The sequence below is a fragment of the Anser cygnoides genome, chromosome 19 (genome assembly GCF_040182565.1).
Source record: "Anser cygnoides isolate HZ-2024a breed goose chromosome 19, Taihu_goose_T2T_genome, whole genome shotgun sequence".
NCBI classification, from domain to species: Eukaryota; Metazoa; Chordata; class Aves; order Anseriformes; family Anatidae; genus Anser; species Anser cygnoides.
This window is the reverse complement of record NC_089891.1, coordinates 9,026,155-9,047,844: the sequence shown is the minus strand read 5'-3', so window position 1 is coordinate 9,047,844 and position 21,690 is coordinate 9,026,155. Positions and strand designations below refer to the sequence as shown.

The 21,690-nt window shown below is 40.6% G+C and overlaps 1 protein-coding gene across 7 annotated transcripts in view; it reads left to right on the top strand.

Annotated features, from left to right (window-relative positions):
* Positions 1 to 21,690, top strand: part of TEX2 (testis expressed 2) — a 75,041-nt gene that overhangs the window by 16,435 nt on the left and 36,916 nt on the right. For all 7 annotated transcript variants that reach the window (XM_066980095.1, XM_066980096.1, XM_048064613.2 and 4 more), the window contains 6 exons: positions 6,540 to 8,194; positions 15,534 to 15,734; positions 16,859 to 17,195; positions 18,323 to 18,570; positions 19,583 to 19,732; positions 21,267 to 21,366. In XM_066980095.1, the coding sequence (XP_066836196.1) occupies positions 6,566 to 8,194; positions 15,534 to 15,734; positions 16,859 to 17,195; positions 18,323 to 18,570; positions 19,583 to 19,732; positions 21,267 to 21,366 (2,665 nt within the window). In that variant the 5' untranslated portion in view covers positions 6,540 to 6,565. The remainder of the gene's footprint in view (positions 1 to 6,539; positions 8,195 to 15,533; positions 15,735 to 16,858; positions 17,196 to 18,322; positions 18,571 to 19,582; positions 19,733 to 21,266; positions 21,367 to 21,690) is intronic.

Genomic DNA, 21,690 nt, shown 5'->3' with positions numbered 1-21,690 from the left:
ATTATTTTGTTCCTCTGTTTTTCCCTTCTGTATCTCAAATCCAGCTGCATGAACTTTCTTCTCGCTCTCGTTGGACAGGGAGCTTTAAAGCGTTATCATCAGGCTGGGTAACCAGATCCCTGACACACAGATTTCACAGGGCGATCGGGTGATGGTAATTACCAATGGTTTTTGTGTAGTTCATTTAAAAGTAATGACTAGTGGATGTTAATGTATTCCATGGTTAATACCTATTATTCCTTTAACTCATTGAGATTCCAGAGGAATTTCATTTGTGATAATAAGAAACTTGAATGGGGATAGGAAAGGATGTTGAAATTTGCTTTTTGTGTCCTTTTTTGTCTCTTACGGTATAAACGAGTTCAATGAGATGAAATTTACGTGGCAGATAACATCCCATGAGCTGTGATCTCCGCTTCAGTGAGATCATTCTGGACTAAATACACTGGAATTGGCTTCCTAGGCTACTTCTGTGGCAAAGTAGTGGTGTAAGATTACTGGAGGTGTAAACTTCTGATTTAAAATGTTGCCTAAATCAATACTGTAACAGATAGGCTCATTAATACTTGTGGCTTTGTTTTGAAGGACCTGAAATTAAGACTTCTAGCTCTTAATAGATGGAATTTTGTCAGGCGGTGAGTTTTGTTATTTATTTTAAGCGAGTTTAAAGAATAGCAACAATCCTTCCATATCACTCAGTGTTTGAAGGAAGATACTGGCTAAGTCTCTGTTAAATCAGCTGGAATTTGTAATTTCTGAGAGCAAATATGTATCTTGGGTCAAGTTGCCTTGTGCAGGTAGGTATTCTTGAACTGGGAGACATTTGGCATGCTTCTAGCCTGGTTTAGGACCAGTGGCTTAATGCATTGGAGTTGTCCTGTCATATGTTGATGTAACATCTTCTGTAGCAATTCTGTCAAACCAAGTAGCTGTTGCAAAGATAGTCTCAAACAAATTCACTACTCCTTGCTACCCAAATGGAGAGTAGACTTAGTGTATGAATCGTTTCCCTGTCTACAAGTTGAAGCTTGGAAATGACTATTGAGTAACCCAAAAGAAAAAAAGATCCCTGTCAGTCCTAAAGAACCACGTTTTTCCCCGGCCTAGGAGATGGTAATTTCCCAAGAGGTTTGCCTCTTGAAAGAAAGATGGCACAGGATTGTGGGTGAAAGCAGAAGTGTGACCAGTTGGAAGCATTTTTCCCTTTGAACTGTGGTGGCAGTCTGCATGAAGTCAAATTGTGGCATTATAAATAATCAAATTAGTGGCTTCCTGGGTAGCATTTAGGGCTTGTTCTTCTGATGCAACTGGCAGATAAAGGGAAAAGTATTAAAATGTTTTTTAATAACCTGTAAGACTTTTTACTCAGCAGGAAAGAAATTCCTGTTTTGTATAAAGCACTTTTTTTTTGATCTGCGTTTAGCAGCAGTAAGCCCCCAAAATACTCTGCCAGGTTTTGAACCTTGCTACAAATTTTTCTGAACGTGTTCTGATAGGGGATGCCCTTTCCCCCTTGTGTGGATTTTGCATTAAGTCACAGCAATGTGACTGGAATTGTCGGCCTGTTGCAATATGTGTGAATTTAGTTACCCAATCTGTTCTGTTTCTCCAACTGAAGGATTACAAAAAACATTGAATTGCTCTACTGAATTTCCCTTACTTAATTCCTAAATGTGGCTAAATTGAACTGTGTATGGGGTGGGTAGAATACTTGTGGTATGTGCAACTTTGACCTGTTCTTTTAAGATGGTTCTTGGTTGGTGCTTTGTGCGTTGGTTGAACCATTTTCTAAATCATTAGTGTGAAAACAAGTGGTTTGTTTCATCTGTGAAGCTGACAGTATAGCTGTCTAAAACAGGCACTTCAGTGTCTTTTAAGAATGAATGCTTATAAAAGAAAGCTTGCTTCTGCTGAGGTAAATATGTGACAGTTATTCTAACTTGTGAGCTCTGAAAACATATGCAAACAGAAGTAAATCTCAGTCTATTCTCAATACCTGGAAGAGAACTGGATGTTGTTTTTTTACCCATGGACTTCAAAGTGATAAAACCTAGTCCCTCTTGTGATGCAAAAGGTTTGAGTAGAAGGCATTTGTACACATGAATTGCTTGAAGTGTTGTTATTGCTAGTTTGGATGTGCATCAAAGTTTGCCTGACAAGGTGAGAAAACGTCCAGGTGTGCTTTGTGCACCATGGGGTTGTGAGCCATGAGAGGGAGTAAATGCTCAGTTAAACATCCTGGATGCACCCAAGTTGCATCCTAGTCTGCGGATAGGAGAAAAGCGGACTTATTTTGAACATCATATTCTATTCTTTATGCATACACATATATTCAATGAATCTTCTAATTGCTGATATCCGTCTAATCAGCAGGGAAGGCCCAGTGCTTTAGTCTTCTTTTCAATGTAATCTGCTTTGCAAGCCTTATCCTGCTTTCCATGTGTACATGGGCTCCCTACCCCCCATAGCCGTGGTTGCAACCAAAGGAGTACGTCCCAGGTTGAAACCTAGCCCTGTCCACCGGTAATGCAGAATCAAAAAAAAGAGTTCTAAAATTTCCACTACCGTAGCCAGAAGTCACGTGCTAGCAAAATGCAGGATTTTTTCTGGAGTTCTCTTCTCCCTGCACTGTGGATTGAGCTGTTCTGTGGCTTTCTGGAAAAGCTGTAGCTTCTAAGTGTTTCCTTTGGCTGAATGGCTTCTGCTTTTCAAATTGTTGATCTCTTTGTTAGAGAGCGGAATGGACATAAACATACATTCTAGATATGTCATACACAATGGTAAATGTACAGGTAATTAAGGTAAGCAAGCCATTTGGACAAGTAGTAACACCATAAATACCTTTCCCTCCCCAGCTTCTGAAAAAGCAACATGATTTTGCGAAGCATAAGATGGATTTCTTCAGTCCCATAATACTTCTTATGCAGTAAATAAGGATATGATTTATGTCCCCTCTCTGTGCAGGGGAAGCCAATAGACTTCTGCTGGTGTGCTGCGTGCGTTCTCAGTGATAAAGAGTCGATGGTTTCTAAGGCTCAGGTGAAGGAGGGTGGGTTTTATGTTTGTCTGCTGCAGGTAAGAGGGTTTGCCAGTTCTGGAGAAAGCCGAGTGCTGTTAGGCAAAAGCACAGATTGCTGGAGTGCTTGGCTATTTCTATAAACACTGTCCCTACCCTGCCAGCCCCCAAGATCTTGAAGGTAAAAATATCTGATGCTTTTTCTTCTTCCTGTCTTTGAAAGGGAGTTGTCAAAGCTGATTCTGTTGAGCCCTTTCTGTGACATGTGCAAGACCATAAGGTGAACTGGGGGTGGGGGTGCTATGAGACAAATACAGAAACACTCCCTCATTAGCAGGCATCCCAATTAGTCATTCCTGGTGTAGGTAAGAGCAGTGTTGCAAGGCTTTTAAAAGGTGTCGTGGCCTAAGCCGACCAAGCGCTGCCCAACACCTGGTCTCTCCCTGGGTGTTCCTGTTCGTCAGCAGGTGAATCACGGCGTGGTGACGATGTGTTGGCAGCCGAGCGGAAAGTACATCCTCAGCTACTGCACCGCACAGCATCCTAGCTCAGCGGGGGAAGGGCTCAACAGAAAATACTTCCGTTCCCAGGTAGCATGCGTGTGCTCTTGGCTTGCCTTCCTGTTGCCGGCTGTGGCAGCACTGTGGAAATAATGCCAGTGGGCGAGGATCAGGGCCTGTTGTTGTTAGGCCCATGGTGGGAGTGCAGGTGGTTAATTCACAAGTGGAAGCAGTAGTTAGTTGCACGGCGCTCTCGTTCCACCCTGCAAAAGCATACGAAGTTCCGGCTTTTGTGGGGAAAGAACTTATTTTCTTATCAGCCTCCGGCCCTTACAAGTAAAAGTTCACGTTTTGAATTGTTTGAAGCCTGAGGATCTAAGATGTATTCAGGACTGACTGTTCCATAAATAAAACTGATACCTCGCACGTTTAGAATCAACAACAAAAAACTAAGAAGGCAGCAGGGGAGATGGGCATAGTGTAGCTTTAAAAAGAAGAATCAATGGCAGAGTACATTTCTGTAAGTATCTATGTGATCTGCAAATGGTTGGTTTGGAGTTGTGCCCCTTCAAACGGGCTGCTGGGACGTTGGGCAGGAGGCAGCACTTTTAAACAGCTTGGGAAGGAAGTGAGGGATAATAAAAAGTGGAAGCAATGAGGGTTGATTTAGAAAGTACCAGCAAGATCAAACAAGCTTAAAAATCACTTACTTGTCCAAATAGAAATGGTCATTCCTGCAAGCCAGTCTCCTCAACCGAAATGCCACTTAGACCAGCTGTTGAGGGTATTGGATACTACACTTTACCCCCTCTCAGTCATGGGCTGAGGATGTCAAAGTGCAAGCGTGGTTGGGTTTAGTTTGCTCGTGCTGCCCTGTTGATGGTGTTGATTTAAGTATGTGCTTTCGTAAGACATAATTCATGTTATGGAAACATGTTTAAGGGTAGAGAAATATTGTCTAATCAAGAATTTCCTTCCTTTCTGCGATAACTAGTTAATCATGATGTAAAACAATCTTGCTTGTTCAGGAAGCAGCAAAATCTTTTTCAGTATATTTGGTCTGTGCAAGTAAACTTCATCTGTTTCAGGTAATTAGCACTGCATTAGCACAGCATGGCAACTGGTGTTTAAACACAAGGTAATTAACTGTACAGTGTAAACATAGTGTGCTAAAGATCAAAGCAAAACAGCGAATTTCTAGCTGATTTAAAAGTAACACATTAGTATTCTTCTGGACGGGGGCAAAAAGGAGAGGGTCAGCCATTTTGTGCTGATGGCAGTAACATATGCAAGTGCAAGCCTTGAGTGTGTGTTGTGTTTTGTTTTTTTCTTCCGTAGTGTATAGTGTTGTAATGGGTGAATCACCTGGAAGACGTGTGGATAATTTTTGTCCTTTCAAAATTTTGATTTGCCAGTGCTGCAATTTCACTACTAGCACAAAATGCTAGAGGCATGCAAGAGCTGATGGTTCAGCATTAGGCAAATAGAAATAGTTGGATATGTATCTTGTCCAGTGTTGTGGTGTTTGTTTGTTGTTTTTTTAACTCCCCAAAATAAATTTGGTTCATTTGTCTTTAAAAAAGAAGTCTGCTGTCTGACCTATGTGAAATGGAGCCGTGTCTATAGGAAGCGTGGGTTTTGTGTGCTGGTGGATCCCAGGTGTGCTGGTCTAGCCAGGAAATGGAAGACTTCTGTTTCTCACTAACTTTAGAACTCACCGAGTTATGCATTTATTGGTCATATGTGTAATATCTCTAAACTTCTGAATAACTGACAGTTCTTACTGTCTGGGTAAGTAACTACTTGACCCACAGAAGTGGCAGGAAGCTGACGATCTGTTGAGTCGTAAGTGGGCTGGAGGAACAGCTTCATCAGTGGCAGAAGAAAACAGTTCCACAGTAAAAGCTGGAGTCAGAATCTGATCTTGAGGAAGAATTTTGTCTCTTTAGGTGGCAAGTGAAAATGTGACTAGGTTCTGAAAGCTTGTTTTTGTTTGTGCTCCTGCTGCCTCCCTGATGTGCGTAGCAGAACTGAATCAAAACTGAAACTAACTTTTTGGAGGGTTTGGAGGATAGAAGCCAACACCTTACTGGAAAGCATGCAAGTGCTAGAGAAAATGAGGAATCAACTAGACAACAATTTAGGAGCCATAAAAGGGAAAACCATCCTGAGTAGGAAGTTGTGGATAGATACTCTCTTCTGATCCAGTGTGACTGGATGAGCCAGCTAGGAAAGATCTGCTATTATAAAATGTTTAACCCAGCTCATTTTACTGACAGCTTAAGAAATGTTTACATGAGCAACTCCTCTAGTGGCTGTAAAGGGCTACAACCTTTAGTGGAAAGGTGACAACAAACAGGTGGCACTGGCTTGCTGGATAATGCAATCTTCAATACCTCCGCTGTTTGTGAAGGGCACATCTCTTCACCACCACATAATCATTCTTCTGAACAGCTCTTTAAACATCCGCAAAGGCCTCTCCTTAACTCAGTGTGACAGTTTGATTACAGCATTTTAACAGCTCCTGAAAAATAATTCAGTTACTAAAGTGGTAAACTTGCTGTCTTGACAATGGAGATAAAGTGCTGCTTCACAGCCAGAAGGGCAGAGCTAATCTTTTAATTCCTGGTCCATCTTTGTGTATGGTCACCAGTACCTTGACTTGCATATTTGCTTTACATGAAAATGTAGTCTAAGTCCACTTTCAGGGGTCGATAACATGCTTGAAATACTGTGTAGCTATAGCTGATGTACAATGTGGGTATATTAGTTTATCTATTGTAAAAACAGCTGATGTGCACTGAATTGATCAGAAATCTACAGTCAATTTCTTTAGTAACAGTTCATAATTTGACCAGACAATTTTAAACACACTGAGATGAAGAATGTCCAGAGTGTTTTAGTTCTCTAAAAGAGTGACCTATCGCATGTAACCTGTCTCTTGTGTTTGGCTTGACACTTGAAAATAAGGATGCTTGAGAGGAAAAAAAATCATTTAACATAGTTTTACATTTTCTTTACAGACTCAGACACGTCTCTGGGACCTGCAATGACAAGTCAGAACAGTAGCCATGCAGAGAAAACTGGTGAAATGTCCTCAAAGCAGTCAGCACCAAAAGTGCAGGTCCAACGATCTGTCTCCCGAGAAACCATCACTATTCATTTCTCTGCATTTGGGAAGGAGGAAGAAGAGGAGGAAGAGGAGTTTAAAGAATTTTTTGATGAGGAACTAGATGACCAAAGCATTGTAACAGCACTTGAAGCCAAGGAAGACCTCTGCTTTGAGCATACCGGCCATGATTTTTCTGGTCCAGCTACCTCGCTTAACATGGCCAACTCTGCATCTCTACTGTCCTCATCAACTGCAGTTCTGCCAACAGCAGACAGTGTAAAGCTGCTGGATTCTCCTTCTGCATCTCACGTATTCAGTGCAGTGCCACTAGTCCTGTCTCCGTCATCACATTCATGTCACACGTCTAGCTTATCAGGTGCGTCACCACCTGTGGAACAGAAAGCCAGCTTGTCGTCTTCCCCATCCTCATCTCCTTCCAGATCAGTTGTCTGCTCTAGTGCATCATCCACAGTTTCTAGTTCAAAACCTTTTAAGGGTTTAGTCAAGTCCCTTTCAACAGATGTGGAACCAAAAGAACCAACCCCACCGATGAGACATAGACAGTTAATGAAAACCTTAGTGAAATCTCTGTCTACAGACACTTCTAAACAAGAATCCGAAGCTGTGTCTTACAGACCGCCAGACTCAAAACTGAACTTGCATCTGTTCAAACAGTTCACTCAACCTCGAGCTACAGGTGGTGATTCTAAAACTGCCCCCTCATCTCCATTAACATCTCCCTCTGACACTCGTTCCTTTTTTAAAGTACCTGAAATGGAGGCTAAAATTGAAGACACTAAAAGACGCCTTTCTGAAGTCATCTGTGAGCCTTTTCAGCTGCTCAGTAAAATAATGGGTGATGAAAGTAGTAGCCACAGGCCCAAAGCCTTATCTTCAAGTGCTTCAGAACTCTCAAACCTTTCCAGTTTGAATGGCCATTTGGAAAGCAATAACAACTACAGCATTAAGGAAGAAGAATGTGATTCTGAAGGGGACTTCTATGGTAGCGACTCTAACCTGAGTAAGAACGAACAGTCAAAAACATCCGAGGAACACACAAAAGAGACAGAGACCAAAAGCTCTCAGTCTGCAAACACAAAGGACATGAGTTCGAAAACTTCACTCGTACTTGAAAAATGCTCGTTGTCTGCACTAGCAAGCAGAGAGGATGAGGAGTTCTGTGAACTTTATTCTGAAGACTTTTCCTTGATAGAGGATGAAAGCAAAACTGATAAACCTACTGAAACTTTGCTCGATCCTGAGGTGACTGAGGAAAACGGTACTATGCTCAGTAGTGAAGATGAAAATAATCTGGATGTGCAACAACCGGAAATACCAGTGAAAACTTTATACTTCTTAACACTGTTAGTCTATGCTTACTTTATTATCCCTCTCCCTGGCTACTTAAGTGGACTCTTGTTTGGAATGGCCCTTGGATTTATGACAGCTGTCTGTGTGATTTGGCTGCTTATTCCACGTACTCACGAATATCTCAAATTACATCGAAGTATGAAAAAGCAGTGGAATACAGGAGCTCTGGACATCAAAGAACCTGAAATACTGAAGGTGAGGTCATGGCGTTTTATCACTATGCATTATTTTGTGTCGAAGCAGTAAACCAGATATTCTGAAGGTGCAAGTGAGCTGAATTATCACCATTTGTGATTAGAGTATTGTTTCAGGGTCACGTGGCTTTGACAGGCAGATACTAAAATGGTTTAGGATCCAAGAATATGTAAGACTTTGATGTCCTTAAGGATTAGCAGAAAAACAGAATTGCTTCAAAACTAGAAGAGAAAGTTGTTTTGGTGATGGATTTGAAATGATCCCAGTCAAATACTGAGAGCAAGTAGTGTCAGAGTTCAGTGTGTAAAATAACATGAGTGCTTGAAGCTGTATCTTGGGAGATGTATTCTGATCCTGGGGTATTTTACTGTCTAGGCAGTAGTTTGTCTTGTCCGTTCAGTCTGAGAAGATTCAAGAGTGCTGCATTCAAGTAAAGCACAGATTGTCGGAGAGCATACAGATTTTCCACAAACAGTAGCTGATTAGAACGGGAGGGGGAACGAGTAATGAAAGGGGCGTATTTGCATGTTATGATGTCTCTGGCTCTGCAGGGTGATATCCTGGACGTTGTACTGTATAATCTTGGTTACAGTTCAGTATAATGTATGCTTGAGAGCTGGCTTCCAAATGAAGCTCTTAAAAAAAATTCTTCTCCCTCTCCTTGGCCCTTCCCTATCTCCTCTTGTCCAGACTCTGTGAGTTGCTGTTGCTTCTGTGTGTCTGGCACGTTGCTGTCTGTCTAGTTGTGATCTGTACAACCACTTAGTTATGTGAGGTGCTTTGTGCTTCTTCCTTGCTCCCGTCCTGCCTCTCCTATGTACATCTCTGCTGAATTAAAATAATAGTCTCCTAATGAAAAAAATAAACAGTGAAGTACACACTAGTTTCCAATGTTCAAGAGGAGCATTTCAAAATGATAGCTGCACTACTTTCACTTGGTATCATTTGTTTCTCTGAGTATTTTTGAATGCTTTCCTGTATTTGAGTAAATATTAAATCTAACCTGCACTTTCTGAAGGTGCATCTCCAGTTGTGTGACAACACAAAGGTTGTATGGACTGAAATCCCTACGATATTGGTTATATGCTGTAGAATCTATGGTTTGTTTTGTGTTAATAGCAAATCTCATGTATCTTTAGGTAACTGAAAAGTTGGAGGAATGGGGTATAAAAGCCAGTTGTTGCTGGGTACAGGCAGCAGTTGCATGCCTAGCCCTGATGCTGTCTTGGTGTTCTTGATTTTTTTTTGACTGGTATGAGCTGTAGTCTTTCATTTGTTGTGAATGCAGACTGAACACTCCTCTCTGCCCATTTGATATACCCTCTGCTTACATGTGCCAATCTTGAACTTTCAGTTCTGTCCTTTTTAATTGGGTGCTGAGACCCTCCGTATGAATTTGCCCTGATACATGAAAGCTGGTAAAGATCGTGGTACTCACTGTTGGCTGCTGCTAAGCCAGCTTTTTGAGATGTTAGCAGGAACCTTTAAACTATGTTTTAATGTTTTTATCCAGGAGATATGTTTGAAGGGAATGGCTACAGGCAAGGAGTGCAGAGGAGTCTGTATGAATGTAGATTACTGTTTTGTGTGACCTGATGAGTATTTCTTGTGCTTCTGAACATAAAGTAATTGTCTTTAATATGTAAAGACCTATAAAAGGGCTTTTTGATCATTCAGGAATTTAAAAAACAGTGCAGTACCCCTATTGTAATGGAACAATATAATACGATTTAGGAGATCGTAAGTTATTCCTCCTTCATACAAATATTTTCAATTTTTCTCTGTCAAAATGAGCTATGGGTGGTTTAGATCCTCTGCAAAATGGGAGAAAGATTTAATCTGTAACAAAACTCACACAAATATGGGAAAATCAAACTCGATACTCTTGCATGAAGATGCTTTCTTCAGAAGTTGTTGGTCTCGTATTCTGGCCTGAGCTGCTTTCATGCCGTTATGATAAAAGCTGTAAGCAAGATCCCTGTGCAGGGCTCTAAAAGTTGGGATTCTGCCAAAGTGCTGTCAAGCTATTTTTGCACAGGTACGTGTGCATGCTCTCCCATGTAAATACTGTCTGAAAAGTTTGTATTTTCCTTGAATTTCAAGATCAAGTGGAAAATTCCCCTCAACAATTGCCAAAATACCTGAACATGAGTGTTTTCTCCCTGAAAATTGTTCCTTTGCAATATGAAAGAATAGAACACTTCTGTGGTGGTTAGCGTGTGCTTCAGTTGATTGGAGTCAAAGTTCCTTTTTTTTTCCCTCCAATTTGTATGCTTTTTACATTTATTTCATTCTAATGACTTTGATATTGGGGGAGAACAAGACAAGAAGACGCACGCATTTCAGTGCTTATTTTCTTGCCCTTTTATTCCTGTGCTATTCAGTTCTCTAGCTTCCTTTTCCTTTTTTTTTTCTGCCTTTGTCCACAGTTTGCTTTTTATTTTATTTTATAATGCATTAGGCTCTTCCGACTTCCTTATTGGCATTTCCAAATGCATGTTCCCTTGTGTTGTGCTGGCTGATACAAAAGGTTTTAAGTAACAGCTGAAATGGAAATGATAAATTTACCTTTTCCATTAGAAAGAACTTTTAGGAGAAGACTGCGTTGGCAGTGCCTGCATTTAGCACCCCAGCTGTGCAGAAAGAGAAGCCTTTTTACCAGCATACTGTTCCTGAGTATCACTTGAGGGATTTAATATTTGAGAGTGCACTCTGGCAGACAAATGTCTTTTTCAGTTAAGGCGGTGGAAACTTCTGCCCATTTTGTACCTTTTATTCCACGTCAGCAGAAGCTCAAATCGTGCAATCGTTTATCAAGCAAAATACTATTGCACCGTTGTAAAATAGTGGTAATAAGAGAGACTCACATAATTAGTGTGATTTCATTGGTCTGAAAAACATCTGAATTTCCGTGCTGGAGCACTTGGTGGTGATGTTTAATGATAACGGCTACTAATCCATCTGTTAATATCACTAAGAAGCTCTGGGGGCAGTTATATCCAGAGTTGGGCTCATATTGTGAAGTTGGCTGGTACTTTTATTTGTGTATTTGGAGATGATATAGCAATAAGGGGTTTTAGGTATGTATTCTTCCCTGGCAGACCTGGTCCATGTCCCCAGGCCCTTTGTAAGGCTGCCTTTTGCAATTCTCCCCGCTCGGCCGAGGGTGTAGTGTGCCCGAGGTCTTCAACTAAATAACCTGAAAAGGCTGATACAAGGCCTGACTCTGCCCTTCGTATTCGCATGAATTATTCTGTTGGACTGCAATTTGAACAAGAATTTGCAGCCCAGAGGTGTGAAAGCGGAAAAGTGAGATCTGTAGGCCTTTTCGAGGCATTTTGTGGGGGTGCTGGCGTTGCAGGGCCGCCTGCGTTCCCTGGAGGGCTGCAGTAGTTGGTGGCGCTGCTCTGACAGATGACTTAGGGCCATTTGAAAGCCAGAATTTCAGTCTCCGCCGTCTAACAAAGAAGCCAGATCCTGTTAGCGCACCTATGTTTTTTACTGATATCCACGACCTTTGCTATAAAAGCCCTGCCTCCCAATATTTTAACCAGCTGCTTGTTTCAGGTTAGCTACCAAACTGAGCAGGAGGCACTTTCGCCTGGTTTCGGCTGTGAATTCACAGCAACTGCTGACCTTTACAACTGGAGATCACAGGATCAGTGTAAAGGGCAAGCAGCTGCAGACTAGCATATGACTATGGTCATTGTCCTCCCTGAATTACTAAATTTCTTATTTTTAACAACTTCGCTAGGATGAAAAAAACATCATACAGTCTCTCCTCTCCTACACAAGGAAATCCATTGTTGCTTCAGTAGTTTGGGAAAATTTGCCTGTTGCTGGTACGTTACGGTAACATAACATCTCTGTTTAGAGGCATTGCAAAATGGCTTACTTGGGTTGTGAAGCTTTCATTTCATTTTTGCAAAGAGAGGGGTGAATGCGTTTCTGCTAAAATTATATTCTTAAAATATGGGGACTTGTAATGAATTTGGGAGCTTCTAGGATAACCTTAGCATTTTTTTTTTATTCTAAGCAAAACAATTTACTGTACAAAAATGACGAATGCTGAAAATGAGAAGGCAGATGGTGTCATCCCCCCTTAACACTGTTAGATGGATGGGACAAATATTGCTGTGTCTGGCCCATGTTTTCAGATTCATTAATAGTAAACATCACTTGTTGAATTATTAGCATCCCCCTCTAGCCACGCAGTGTTTCTTTGTGCTACAAAACAACTTGGAAGATGAGTGGAAAAAGGAAAGAGCCTGTCCTTTGAAATTAGGAAACTATGTTTAGGGAGGGTTTGTAATAACGTGGTATCTCTTTCATGCTGACTTTTGACCAGGTGCTGTCTGGAAGAAAACCCCCAGATTTAGCTTTCTGTATCTTTTTTTTAGGTCCGTGCCTCAAATACATGAAGCAGCCATCTCCTCCTTGTATAGAAATTGCCCCGCAGGTTGCTGTTTAAGGCAGGAACTGCGTTCACCTCCTGTTGGTTCTAGGTTTTGAACTCTCAGTGCCTTAGGCAGCTGGAAATTGTCGTTGAGTCTTGGAGTGGTTCTTCAGAACTAACAACCAGGGGCGTGCTGTGAGGAGCAGCACTTGGTTGGTTAGGTTCAGTGAGCAGGGGAGGCAGGAGTGGGGAGAACTGTGTGTTTGGCAGATGATAGAGCTGCTCCGTTTGTTTGAAGTGGAAGGCGTGGGCACATAACAGGGATCAGAAAAGCAGGTGGGAATTTCCAGGGCTCCCAAATGCCAAAACAGAAGGGAGAATTTACACACTAAGGAGGCAGAGAATCCTCAAGAGTTCTGTTTAATTATGTAGTGTCAGGAAATCTTCTGGCAGAAAGGCTGGTACTGGCACTGTAACAGCAGGAGGCTGGATAGGACGGGTGCTGGCGTAGTGGATGACATACTGGATCAATTCAGTCCCCTTTCATACCGGACATTCACTGAACCTGATTAAGTCACTTACTGTAGGCTGTGCCTTGCTCCTTTTTATTGCAGATGGGACTTAGGGTATCTTGGTAGATGTTGGTGAGAGAACATCAAATGTGACTGTAAAGGTCTTGGAGAAGAGCTGTATAGCTATAGCTACTGGGAAAGTGTAGCGACGTTTGTGCATCTGATGCGTGTGCAAAGGTGTTCATCTTGTCTCAAATCCCAGCTTTTCATCTTTGAAGCTTTGGATTTTGATGGGTTTTCACTTCTTGGTATGGTGCTGTGATAGTTGAGAACGGCGTGTAAATCATGTGTTGTCTTCCTGCTACACGTCCTCTGCTCAGCTCAAGTGCTGGTGTCGGAGAGCTCAGCTGGCTCCATCTCATGCAGGGTGTTAAAGAAACTTTGGGGTATTTTCCCCTTCCTTTTTGGGTACCATACATACAGGGAGGTTTCCAATCCTCCTACTGAAAATAACATTATAGCTTATTACAGTTATTAAAATGGCTTGTGTGGCTAAGCTTCACTAAAATAGCCCCTTTCCGTGCATTCCTTCCTCTTCGTGCCTTTTGCATCCTTTTCAACAGAACTTCATTGCAGGAGGAGGAGACAAACTTTTAAGGCAGCAAACTTTCCTCTGTGCATTTGCCTGGCTGCAGGCCTCCAGACTTTGTTGTCTGAGCTAGAAATAGCTGAGAGATCTGATCTGGGGGGCAGGTGGGAGCCTCTCCGGAGGTCTGCCAGCCATATGGATGTTTCAGTTCTGCACAGAGCGAATGGCTCATAGTGGCTCTAGGCAAGTCACTTGATGTCCTTGTGCTTCAGTAAGTCCAGCTGGAGTTCCTGGCTGAAAGTTAATTGCTGTCTGCTCAAAGATGGCTTGACTAATAATTTCTAGGAAGGAAATAGGATATGCTCAAACAAACAGCAGCCCTGCTGTGCAGAACCTTGATGGTTTATAGAAAACTCTTCCTAATGTGATGTGTTTCCTATATGGTAGTTGTATATAACCCAGTGTAAGCAAACAATCAGACACAAAGCTTCTTCAGAGAGCAAGTATTGATATTGCTGTTAATAAAGAGACAGCTTTGGAGCTGAGCAGAGATGAATGACTTAATCTTTCCTGAACATAAAAAGAATGCTAATTGATCTAGGAGGTTTTTTTAGGATTTACAGTGAAAATAGAACTCGATGGTGGAGTAAGCAAAACATAGATGCCACTGTTACTATGGCATCTAAGACAGGGCATGCTGTTTGCTTTGAGGAATTGTATGGCACTGGAGCAAATGAGCATTAAAATAAACTTTGCTTTTCAGTGTGTGGGTGGAAACTTATTCAAGAAGTTAAAATGCGGCAGTAATACCTGGGGTGTTTTGCATGTAGTTAGAACTTTGCTGTTGTTTTGAAGTATGCCGGATTGCCTGTTCAGTTCCCCCCTCTGCCACCTGCCAGCAGCACCTTGGTGTTGGTGAAGATGCCATTTCACTTCGTGCTCTAGAGCACCTCTGTTGAAGTCCATCTCTTTCATTGTCCGTTGATGTTAATGAATACTGAGTCTGCAGAATTAACGTTCGGATGTGCAGGTAGAAGTCATTATCAAAGTATGTTGTTTGGCGGGTTAAGAGAAGGAAGACTTGTCTTCTCTGAATGAGTATTCCAGCTTGTGTTCTGCCCCATTTATTTTGTGCCTCCTGTAACCAGATGTTAGGGGTAACATCCCATCTGTGGTTAGAACCCGTACCTACAGCCTGGTTTGTACCTACAGCAGGGTTTGTTCATTGTTTTCTGCGTTGTGTTTTCTTTTACTGCACAGAAATAAATAGAATTTAATCCACATGTATGACTTGTGTGTTGTAACAGCGCAGTTACACAACACGTTAAACAATGTTAAACAGCGATGGTGTGTTAAAGCAAACTCCATCGTAGTCTGTGATTGTTGGCGATGAAAAAGTCAGCACTGTCTATAAGCAGGCTGTTTGCTCTGCCTTGATTGTTGGCGATTAAAATGTCCGTGCTTTGTGTAAGCAGACAGCACAAAGCACTCTGCAGCATGTCCGTGCCGGCTGGCTTGTGGCTTTTCCCAGCAAGCCCGCATCTGCAGCTCTCGCAGCATTTCAGGAAGATGAAGCGTGAGCAGCACAGTGCTCTCTCTCAGAATGACTAGCCCAGAAAACCAGATTGTGTGCTCGGGATACAGTCCTCACCTCCTGCTCTGTCAGTTTGGTGCTGCCTCATTTACTGTATTTACTGCTCTGTTGTATTTATTTGTGCAGTAAGTGACATGCGTTTGGCAAAAGCTTGGATAATTACTTACAACTTTTGAACTTTTGTGTACATGCTGTACTTGCTTTTTTCAGCAGCTTAAAAGCCTATTAATAAGTGTTTTCTTCTCTAGGGATGGATGAATGAAATTTATAATTATGATCCAGAAACATACCATGCTACGTTGACTCACTCAGTCTATGTGAGACTTGAAGGAAGCACCTTAAGACTTTCAAAACCCAATAAAAATATTTCTAGAAGGGCTGTGTACAACGAGCCAAAGCCTGAAGTCACGTATGTCAGCCAGAAAATTTATGAACTTACAGAGAGCAAGGTGAGTGTGCTTTACTTACTTGATTTTAACAGAGAATACTTCAAAACTTTTTTTTTTCATTCCTCTGGTTTCATGTGCTGTCATTGTGTAAACAAAACTGTTTTGTGACAAACTTGCAAAAGATTGTGCTGAGGAGGAAAACTGAGCAGGATTTAGAAAAAATTGCCTGTTTACACAGCAAAGGAAAAGCATGATTTTCCTCTGTCAGTTCAAAAAAAGGTTAGAGAATTGTTCCCTATATGTTAGATTACTTCACAACTGTTTTGAAGCTTACACCAAAATGCATAATCTTTGGTTGTTGTCGTTATCCCAGGGCAGTTCAGACAACACCTGCATTTCTCTTGAAGAGGGAACATAGGTTGTATATGAGTGTAAAAGAGGTGAGAGGTGGCTGGAACAGACGTGCCTTGCTGTTGGTACCTGCAGTCTAGGGAAGGAAATCAGGATTTTTGCAATTGGAAGCTTGCATCAAGAGTAATTTTAGGACAGTTTTCCTACATGTTATTTGCCTTCCTCAAATCTGTGAGCAGGTTCCATGTAAAGTCAATTCCATGGACATTATATGATCAATATCTCGTTATTAAAAGAATAGATTTTTTTTTATGGCATGCTACTTGAGTAGAGGGCCTTAGCAGTATAGATGTAGGAAGAAACTGTGGGAATTAGAGGGAGAGAATGACCAAGAAAACACCAAGGAAAAACTTCCTTCATTCCCTGTCGCCCTCCCAGCTGGTTGCAAAAGTGCCAGGTGCCTTGAATGTATTCTCCAAGGTTTTTTTCCACAGTTCTTGTTACTTAATGGTCACAGAAATAAGGTTCTTGTTTTTTCAAATTTTCTGTATAACTGTGAAAATAAAATCTTTTAAATGAAAACTGAGTTTCTAATCCACAAGACTGAAATTCTAAGCTGCTTGAGTGGTCCTTGTTTTTAATTCTAATACCATGGCTCACCGAAGATGCGGTGAATTGGACAACAAGGAGCTATAAACTAAGAGTCAGTTAAACCCAGCAGATCCAGTGTAGGATTGGTATCTTTCACATTCCCATGTTATACACGTGACTATAGAAACATAGAAGATACAACAGAAAAATAAGTGAATATAACTCTCTCATTTGTCCTTCAGATTTCCCTGGTTCCCAAGAGTCTGGCACGAAAACGAATTTGGAATAAAAAATACCCTATTTGTATTGAACTTGCTAGACAGGATGACTTCATGGCTAAAGCCCAGTCTGATAAAGAGACTGCAGAGGAAAAGTCATCTGCTGAGAAAGTGGACTTGAACAATGAGGAATCCAAGAAACCTCAGGATGGAGCAAAGTACACTAGCCAAAAGGATCAAGTGCTTTATCTCTTTGGAAGGACCGGTAGGGAGAAGGAGGAATGGTTCCGAAGGTTCCTTCTAGCATCCAAGCTGAAATCTGAAGCAAAGAAACCATCCAGTTTGTGTGGGAGCAAGCCAGGTATTCATAACTTTTTTTCCTAGTAAAATTGTCTATTAAAAGAAACAAACCAAAGTTATGTTTTCACAGCGGTAGTTGCATCTACTGTGGAGCTATAGTGATCTTAACAGACAAGTATTACTGAAGACACACTCATGCTTCTCATCTTGGCCTTTGATTAATCTCTTGCCTGTATGCCCTCAACTGTTCTTACTGTTTTTAGACTATGCAAGAGCATGATTTTTCAATGACTGTAACAACTCCTGTAACTTTTGTAAGGATTAGTTGTTCAGTCTTTTTTCTTCTCTAGTGCTGGAACTGATGTCAACACTTGCAGTATTACTATTAGACTGTCCTTTTATTACCCATTCTTCCTCCTCCATCCTTCCTTCTACTGCAGTCTCCCGTAAAGAATAAAATACTTTCTCATGGGTTAAAGTCACAGCAAAACATGTTTTTGTGTTTAAATACAAAGACCTGTCCTAATACGTACCTGAACCAAGAAACATATCAGATATTCCATCATATTGATGAAATATTTGAAATACTAATTTTAAGCCATCCTCTGCTATGTTTTAAAATCTGAATGACTCATGCTGTTCTTTCTTTATCTTTTCTCTGAGAAGCTTTTTAAAAGTTAACATAATTATTTCTGGCCCATAGCTTCTTGAAATGCAAATGCAAAATTAATGGATAATTAGAATTCTAATAGTTACATGCTTTTGACAGTCTTTTTAATTGTAACAGTCTATAATTAAACTTAAATTAGTTATAGGTGTGTTTTAATCACCTGACTTTTATTTTAGGCATTCCCTAGCAGAGCTGTTGGGAATTCTGCCATATGTTGTACGTGTGTGTGTGTGTGTCCATATTTAAACGTGGTATTGATCAGCTGATTTTCCAGTCATACATCCTCCTGAGTGCTGAGTCTTGCCAAATATTGACTAACTTGGGTTTAAGACCAGCTAAATACAGAGTTGTGGAATTTACTTTTACCCTTCAAAATGAGAAAGCACTACTTGGGTCTTTTTTCAGAATAAATTATGTCTGCAAGCTAATTTTTTTCCTTTAAGTGTTTGATCATGCACTCTACTATTTGACTGTCAGATTATTTTTCTGTTTAACGAGTATTATTCTTTTTGTTTTAGGGATCTTGCCAACACACAGTAGAACTGATAGCCAGTCTGGAGTTCTTACACACAGTCGTAGCAGCAGCAAGGGCAGTGCGGAAGAAGTTGCATCCCAGCCTAAGCACAAGGATCTGGCTGGCAATGTGCGGCAGAAAATGCTTCTGGACTACAATATTTACATGGCGAAGTGTGTTCCACAAGAAAAGAAAAGCCCATCAGGTAGTCCAGTCCTCAGTGCAGATAGCAGCCCTACAGCTGTGAAAAAGGTAATACTCCCCCCCCCCCCCCCCCCCCCCCCCCCCCAAAAAAAGCCACCCCTCAATTCCCAGTAATAGTAAAATTTATTTTTTTCTGTGTATATTCTAAAGTAGATTGAAGCAAAAACATATTTTTGAGGTCCTGGCTTGCTGAAATAATCTAAGTAGAACTTTTAGTACTTGATAGTAAAAATGACTTTTGTTTTCTGCTCCTTGTTGGGAGCTAAAGGCCTTCTAAAATTCCCAAGAACATCTGAGCACCCAATTGGAATAGTATTATTGTATGACACAAGTATAAGTTGGGTCCTGTTTGTGGCAGTTTCTCAGTGTAGGAAAACAAAGTCCAATCTTACTTTCTTAAATCCAGTTCTGAGAAAACACAAATAGAAGATAAAACAAACACAGTACAGGCAAACATATTCTTCCTTCCAATGTTTGCATATCGGATTCAGGAAACCATGCTGTTCCTCTGATGCATAAAAGGTTATTTTGTATACGCCCCAGATTACTTCAGCTGCTTTTGCTTTCCTGTCTATAGTCAGAGATGCAACATCTGAACATGTAATATCTTTAAGTGTTTTGAGATGGTTCTCCAGTAAACCGAGGCATAATTCTCTTGGACTGTAAACAAAACCTTTTGTGCATCTTTGCTTTCCTCAATAGCATAGCTGTTCTAAAGTTTGTTGGGAAGGGAGAATGTCTCTGCTACAGATGCATTTGTAGTCTGTCCACTTTGAGTTTATCTGCTTTTTCTGCCAGAGGTTAATGTGTACAGCTTTCTCATTTCATTGCCAGAGGCGAATCCATAGCTATGTAGTCTCATTCGCTCTGTTGTGTGTCAGGATGATGACAAGCACGCTCACATCAGGCCAGCTGACATGGCTGTGAAGCTGCTGTTTGTGCTGGACATTTTTAGTGTTCTTAGCTGACGTGGGCTATAACACAACTTCCTGGTGTAAATGAGGCCTTTTCTGAACTTAGAATAGTTTCCACATCTGAATAACCTGCTCTGTGTTTTCAGTTACCAGATGCACATGTGGAAGATGAGGAAGAAGAACAGGAGGCCTGGGTGAATGCTTTGCTTGGAAGAATATTTTGGGATTTTTTAGGAGAAAAATATTGGTCTGATCTGGTGTCAAAGAAGATCCAAATGAAACTTAGCAAAATAAAGGTAACTAATTTGGAGACTCGCACTTCTCGTTCTTAATGGAAGAAAACAAGCACATAATCTTTGAGATCAAAAACAGCAGAAGAGTTTTTTTTAGATATCCAAAGCTCTGTAAAAGACAAGTGGTGGTAAATAAATGTGATGCAGACTTCCAGTTCAGTTTCACAATTCATTTCATAGTAGCAGCTTGACAAGTTACCTTTATCACTTCAGTTTCAAATGAACTACATTAATTATTTGTTTGTAATTTTCTATGTTAAAAGTAGAAATATTATTATATTTACTTTAAGGATAAGTACAGCTACTTAAAAGTTATTCAACTTTACTGACTCAGGTCTCTATGGCTAGGGTTGCAGTACTTCTGTGGTTTTTTTTCCACTTGAATTGTGAAGAGAAACTAAATGAAGATTCTGAACTTTAAATGAAATCTGCCATGGAAAACAGTAGATTGCCTTAAAGAGAGGAGATCCAGGAACCACAGTTATACTGTTTTCCTATTAAATTCAGATGTTCACTGCTTGCAGGCGAGGTTGGTGTGAGTAGCAGTCAAGGGAAAGAGCCCTCTCTGAGATGATCATTATAATTGTACATTGACTGTATAAGCTCAAAAGGTGAAGGGAAGAGCGGTGCTTTTGAATGGCTTTTGGGTCTTCCCTTTGCATTCTGTAACTTCTGAACAGCAGCTGTTAATCACAGGCCTGTTTAGTTCCTGATGTTTGGTGAGGAGTTTGCCTGTTTCTAAAACCAAAGGAAGATGCAGTCTTGTTGACAAAAGCTCTGAAATTTAGCTGCCAGCACCAGCTGTGAGGTAGTGTTGCTTGTTTTTTGGGAAATAAGCAGTAACCTAATTCTGCCTTGGCTGTTTTCACGATTGTGACAGCAGGATATTCAAACATGTCATTGGGAACAGCTGAGTGTAACACTGGGAATGGGGGATGGATCTATCTTAGATAGGTTAAAGCACTATTTGTTCACAGGAGACAGAAGTTCTATCAATTAGAAGTACTTACAAGTAAATAGATACCCAAATCACTGTGATACTCTGCCTCTATTATAATACTAAAATTATGGTACATATTTAAAGGCTAATGTGTTATGAAATAATTTGCTGTAGATAAAAATAGCTAAGACATTGAGGTAACTGCAACTATAAAACATCTGACTGAACTTAAAATCCAAAATAGTCTTTGATTTTTATTCACAGTAAAATAGGATTTATACTTTGTTCTTGAGCTGTTTACATGATTTGACTACAAGGCGTGCTGGAAGCTTAAGGTCAACAACTGAACCTAAATATAGTTTTAAAAACATTCTCTAAATTCAGATGCTAAATCTCCCTCTAAAATACTATTTTGAAACTGAAAAATATGAAATCTTAGAATTTGAGGAAATACTTGTAATCGTATTTGTGTTTTTTCACTGGTGGCTTTTCCACTCAATCCATTCCTTAAGCTTAACAATATTTATGTCTGTTCTCAGGAAATGATGATCTATAGTTCTATAATGTGGATTTGATTTTTACATTCTGTTTGTTTAGCTGCCATACTTCATGAATGAGCTAACACTAACTGAGCTTGACATGGGGATAGCAGTGCCGAAGATCCTTCAAGCCTTCAAACCTTCTATTGATTACAGAGGTAAAATATTGTTTCCTCTTCTGTTTTTGCTAGGTTTGTGCCTTCATATCTGTGGAGAACAGAATTTTAATCTGTTGCTTTTGCAGGTATTTCAGTTTAAGGAAGGTATACTTAATAAGAACTTGTTCTGAAGGAATAACTGAGTGATCTGTCTCCAACAACAGTAGCATCAGGCTTGGTATAAACATAATTCTATAGATAGGGAAATTAAGGAAATCTGAGCATGTCTTTTCATTAGAAAATATTACAGAAGTAAACTAAAATTAGCATCCAACATAGATGTATCTGCCACTCTATTGTGGACTACAGAAAACAGTGCACATC